Raw genomic sequence first — 6,203 nt, forward strand, 5'->3', positions numbered from 1 at the left:
TTTAAAGTATAAAATGAGCATTGGGAAGGCCTTATCTTACGTGTACACATCAAGGGCACAAATGTGCAAACTTGGAACAGTTTACTCACAAATGGCCAGGAGTATAGGAGACAAAGAGTTTCTGGAGAGACCTATTGTAATAACAAGTGGCGGGTACTCATTTAAAGATGCCACGCTGCACACGAACTACCAAGAAAAACCACACACAGGCCCGTTCCTTGAGGTAGGACCCCTCAACACAGAAGTCCGTGCTCTGTTACCAGCTGAGACGGACAAAATTTTTGCTGAGCTGTTTTAAAGACAACCATGCGCATGTGGCGCCACATTTCGGAAGCTTATGGGGGAGGTTTCCAACCACTTACCTTCACTGATGATTTCCAGGGAGGGTAGGAAGTACTCGTCACAGACAATAGACACGGCCATGAACATGTAAAGGATAATTAGGAAGTCGATGACAATGCCTCCCTCTGTGCGCTCCTGTTTTGTGAAAAACCCTTCGGGAAAGTCCAGTGATGGAGACATAACACATTGGGTGCTATTTCCTGGTAAGGAAAAGAAGGTGAAAATTCGAAGTATGCTGGTGTCGCTAGTTCCAAGCCCACAAAGAGGGATTTCTTTTTTTTTTTTTTTTTTAAAGCTTTTATTTATTTATTTGACAGAGAGAGATCACAAGTAGGCAGAGAGGCAGGCAGAGAGAGAGAGGAGGAAGCAGGCTCCCTGCTGAGCAGAGAGCCCGATGCGGGACTCGATTCCAGGACCCTGAGATCATGACCTGAGCCGAAGGCAGCGGCTTAACCCACTGAGCCACCCAGGCGCCCACAGAGAGGGATTTCTTAAGAAAAGTAAGTGTGCGGTCACCAGATGGAATTTTAAGAACCCTCGTGGAAATGGATAAGGCATTTTGAATATGATGTAGAGCTTTTTGAAGAAAATAGTTATTGGGGCCCAAAAGAGGAGCTTTAATGAAGTAAGCTGATGATAGTGAAAGAATTAAAAAAAAAAAATCATGAAATCACTCTTCCTTGTCTGCTTTATTTCTTAAAAGAGAATTCTGAACCCTTCCTCCTCCTCAAAGAGAAACTATATCTCTGGTGAGAAAGATTCCTAATATCTGTACAATTTCATTTTCCCATTTCAGAGCCCAAGCTGCCCACGGGCTTGTGAAGCGTCCTCCACTGTTGCAGAGAGAATTTCTAAGATGAAAGAAGATTTTTTTTTTCATGATGAAGTCTCCAACAATAAAAACTGGAGACTCGCCTGCTTCATGAAGCCTGTGAATTCTTTCTGAGCTATCTTTGAGAACTTATCTGAGGGATCAAAAGCGTTTGATATTCTTCCAAATGCTAAAAATCAGAGGAGGAAGCATGAGCCGAAGTAAGTCAAGTGAGTATTTTCCTCTCTTTGTCCCTCCATCTGTACATGGCAGCTGCGGCAGGGGCCGCTGACCCCAGTGTCCACCTACCTGTGGCCCTTAGGAGACGCTGGGGCAGGGAGGCACTCGGGGGAGGCAAGCGTGCAGTAGCCCCGAGGATGCCGAGGAGCAGAGCCCTTCTTGCCCACCGTGGGCCCCCTTCGGTCGGCATTCCTGCTGTTCTCTTACTGCAGAGTGCTGCTTTGGGAAGGGGGAAAGGGTGGAATAAGCTGGGTCATGTGAGGAGTCTCCTTCCTGCTCACTGCCCTGCCCAGGATACATCTCAGCCAGGCCTGTGCAGGAGGGAGGGTGAAAGGAGCCAGGCAGTCTCCTCTGATCAGGAGCCCCAAGCTCCAGAGAGGCTGGGGGAGGTGAGGAGGAGAGCAGAAGATTCCTGTGTACAGCTGTAGTCGTCCCTGAGGCAGATCCAGGCGGCTTGTTCTTTATGGCATGGTTTGATTTACTAGTCTTCATAGTGGCTGTGATTTTGACTTTCTCTAGATTTGGAATGACCTGAGTTTGCAACTGCTTCGTCTCCAGCCCTCACTTCTAGAAGTTGCTGGGACTGGTGTATGTGAATTCTTTGGCTAGGTATGCACGTTTTTATCTTTCTTTTGGGCCTCTCCTCCTCCTCTCCCATTAGGGCTAGAGACAGAAAGGTAATTTTGGAGGTTGTTGCAATAATCTAGTGGAGAAATGATGGGAGCTTGAACCAGAGCCGTAGCAATGGGGGTGGGGAGAAGCGGACAGCTTCAAGAACTGTATGGAGACATGGTGGATGCTATTTGATCATTGATTAGCTGTGCTCTCTGCCAGAGATTTTGAAATGCAAATTCGACAGGCCAGGGGGTTTCAAAGACAAACTCCTAACTCCCCTACCCTAGCATTTATTGCACTTGCCAAGGCATTAAGAACTTGGGGCAATGAAGTAACTTGTGCCTAATAGCACAGACCACATAGTTTGGGTCGTAGCACTGCTACTCCCTAGCTCTGTGTCCTTGGGCACGTTATTTAACTTCTCTGCTTCTCAGTTCTACTCTCTGTAAAAAGGGAATGGTAGGCCACCTCAACTGTAGTGAGGATGACATAAATGAATGCATGTAATCTGCTTAAAAACAGCCTCTGCCACATGGTCAGTGTTACCTATTTATCTATCATCTGTCTTTATTATTATTAATGTGTTACTTTTGATTACAGTAAAAGCTTCTTGGCCAAAGGATTTCTTTTTTTTTTAAGTTTCGCAATTCTCGTGGTTCCTTTGTTTTGCAGAAAAAGCATAAAAATTGATGTGTTTGCTAAGTTTTAGATTTAGAAACTGGGTTTTTCTGGTGGAAAAGAGTAAGTTGTTTCCGGATGCTTATTATGATTCTGGGTTGGTAAAAATTCTCAAACGCCCTTTTGTTTTGCTGGGAATTGGTAGCCATTATAAACCTCTCTGAAACGATCATTTCTAGGAACTGTCTATCCAGATGTGTGGTGTGGTTGTGAGGTTGGGACAATGAGTCACCAAAGTGTAGCTCAGAACAGAGCAGATTCTCAGCAAGCAGTGTCTGGGCTGCTGACCCCCACAGAAGGTGGTGCCCTGGACCACGAGACCGTGACCTCAGAGTCAGCAGTGGCCGAGGCCAGGGTAGAGGCCACTTAATTTTGTGCTGAGTGGATATGTTGCATGAGCCTTTCCTCTCCAAAATGCAGTAGTTCCACCAACTGATAAAACTAATCATTACAAACAAACAAAGTAGCACAAACATTCAAACCATAGTATTTCCAGTGCCCAATATTAATCTGGGAAATAGTACATACCTCAAGATACCAGCCAATTACAATGGAATAGAGTGCTTCACATAGTAGTTACTTTAAAAATGTTCGTTGAGGGGCGCCTGGGTGGCTCAGTGGGTTAAGCCACTGCCTTCGGCTCAGGTCATGATCTCAGGGTCCTGGGATCGAGGCCCGCATCGGACTCTCTGCTCAGCAGGGAGCCTGCTTCCCTCTCTCTCTCTCTCTCTCTCTGCCTGCCTCTCCGTCTACTTGTGATTTCTCTCTGTCAAATAAATAAATAAAATCTTTAAAAAAAAAATGTTCGTTGATTGATTACTTTGTAATTTTTTTTTAATTTTAAAAAATTTTATTTATTTATTTAACAGAAAGAGAGAGCACAAGTAGGCAGAGCAGCAGGCAGAGAGAGTGGGAGAAGCAGGCTCTCTACTAAGCAGAGAATCTGATGTGGACCTGGATCCCAGGACCCTGGGATCATGACCTGAGCCGAAGGCAGACACCCAACCGACTGAGCCACCAAGGCATCCCCATTGTAATGATTCTTCAAAACACATTTCCCAGAGCACATATGTACTTGCTCTGAACAAATGATAAAATCAAATAGGAGTTTATTGAGGAAAGAGACTGTAGGAGGCTAATTATACATACCTTATACGTTTATTGCTCATTTTATAAAAGGATGTTCAAAAGTTTTTTATTGTAAAATAAAGCATAGATAAAGCCCAATGAAATACATGTGTAGCTTATTGTTATATTATTATTATTTTTTTTTAAGATAGAATCCCTTGTAAACACTATAGATGAAGAACTAGAACTTTGCCAGCCACCCTATAAACCCCTTCATGTGCCTCAATCCCACCTCCTCCTTTTCTTGGAAAGTAAACAGCCACCAACTTCCAGAGTAATCACTTCAGAGTCTGTGTATTTTTAATTGTTTATCACCCACTCCTAAATGGGAGCATCTTCAGGACACTATAGCTTAGCCCTAGAAAAAAAGATCTTTAAGTTTCTTTTAGTTTACAGATTTCCCCTCCTTCTTTTTCTTTTCTTTATAATTTATCTATTGGGAAACTCCAGGGCACTTGATCTATGGAGTTTCCCACAGTCCTAATTTTGTTGGGTGTGTCCTATGATATAGCTCAACATATCCCTCCATTTCTTCTGTTTTTGGTAATTGGCAGCTGGATGCAGAGGTTTGATCAGACTGGGTTCTGTCCCACTGGCAAGACCAAAGTGGGTGGGCAGTGTGGCCTTTCCTTAGAAAGCACATGAGGTCAGTTTGTCTTTTCTTTTGTGATGTTAGCAGCCTTTCCTTCTCTAGAGGTCACAAAAGGGTCATGTTCTAATTCTATAATTTTTTTTCACTTATTACTTGGAATATTTTATAGTGAGATGATTTCTATCATCTACTCTTTGGGTACACAGGGGTACCCAGTTTCTATGGAAAAGTTAAGATATGTGCTTGATCCTTTTCCTCTACTGATCATTTCTCAAGTTAAATAGTTTTTAATATTCTTCCAAAAATAACCAGCTAGATTTTAAAAATGATTATGAATCTATGTATTTAAATATATTTGATGGCTTCCAATTGCCATCATTATCCTTTTTAAATTTCAAATCATCTCATCTTTAGCCTTATCTTTGGGTTGACTTCTGAGAGCCTTTGACATGACCTTAATAGGTTTTAATTGCTTTCTTATTACGTGATATAAAAGAAATATTCCAGGCTCATCCTACACACAATATTTCTTCAAAATGACCCTTTATTTTTTTGAGTGGAAAGTATATCCATATCATGATCTAAGAATCTGGGTTACTAGCAATGCTTATCACTACTGGATTGCTCATTATTTGTAATCCCCCCTGCCCCACCCCTCACCATATCTCTTTATAAAATATCTCATGAGTTCATACTCATACTTCCTATTCAAGGGTCCTGGATGATAGAATTGGCATATCTAGAATTTCATAATTATTTATTTCCTGGTCCTATGTTAGATATATGAGTCTCAAAATGATGACATTGATTCTACCACCACTAATATAATCACTAAGAAAAGTCCAAAAGTTTTGCTTATGCTCTTTACATTCTCCTTCTATTCCAAGAGCTATAACCTATCTGCATTGCTCCCTTTAATCCTCATTTAGTGTTGGTAGTACAAGTAACTACACTTTTAATGTTTGCCACTGTTCTAAGGTTGATGTTTCTCTAGACATTTTGATGCCTGAAACATATTTTCTAATAGATCCCTTGGAAGAACTCATAGGAACTGTGTTCTTCGAGTTCTTTCCTGTCTGTAATGATTTCTCAATAGTCTTTATACTTGAAAGTCACCTGTGCTGGATATAAAATCACTGGCTCACATTTTTTTTCCCTTAAGTGTCTTCTGTTGCTCTGTTTTCTTATGACATAAAGCATTACCTTTGACAAGCTGATAATTATATATATAATTTTACTCCCCTTAGATGTCACTTGCTCTTTTTTCCTAGATACCCAGAAGAATTTTTTTTTTTAAAAGATTTTATTTATTTATTTGGCAGAAAGAGATCACAAGTAGGCAGAGAGGCAGGCAGAGAGAGAGAGGAGGAAGCAGGCTCCCTGCTGAGCAGGAGCCTGATGTGGAGCTCCATCCCAGGACCCTGGGATCATGACCTGAGCCGAAGGCAGAGGCTTTAACCCACTGAGCCATGCAGGCACCCCACCCAGAAGATTTTTTATTCTCTTTCTTTAAAGTTCAGTAATTTTATGAGAATATCATAATGTTGGTCACTTTAAGTCACTATTCTTAGATATAGAATGTGCTCTCTCAGTGTGTAGTTTCAAATTTCTTGATTTCAGGAAAGTTTTAGAGAATTATAGTTTTCAGTATTTGTTCTGTTCCCTTTCTTTGGATTTATTCTCTCAGGGACTTCCACTATTTTTATGTTGGATAGTCTTTGGGTATCATCAGTATTGTTACTTGGTCATGCATCTCTTTTTATCTTTTTTTAAATTTCTTTTTGTTTTTAAATTTTT

General features: G+C 41.3%; 1 protein-coding gene across 1 annotated transcript in view; it reads right to left on the minus strand.

Annotated features, from left to right (window-relative positions):
• SLC24A5 (solute carrier family 24 member 5) overlaps positions 1 to 1,583 on the minus strand; it is a 28,553-nt gene extending 26,970 nt beyond the window's left edge. The window contains exons 1-2 of the mRNA XM_044229566.1: positions 1,463 to 1,583; positions 363 to 542 (exon numbers count right to left, since the gene is read on the minus strand). Coding sequence (XP_044085501.1) covers positions 363 to 542; positions 1,463 to 1,583 — 301 coding nt within the window. The remainder of the gene's footprint in view (positions 1 to 362; positions 543 to 1,462) is intronic.
• Between the last annotated feature and the right edge of the window lie 4,620 nt (positions 1,584 to 6,203).

The sequence above is a fragment of the Neovison vison genome, chromosome 13, assembly GCF_020171115.1.
Source record: "Neovison vison isolate M4711 chromosome 13, ASM_NN_V1, whole genome shotgun sequence".
NCBI lineage: Eukaryota > Metazoa > Chordata > Mammalia > Carnivora > Mustelidae > Neogale > Neogale vison.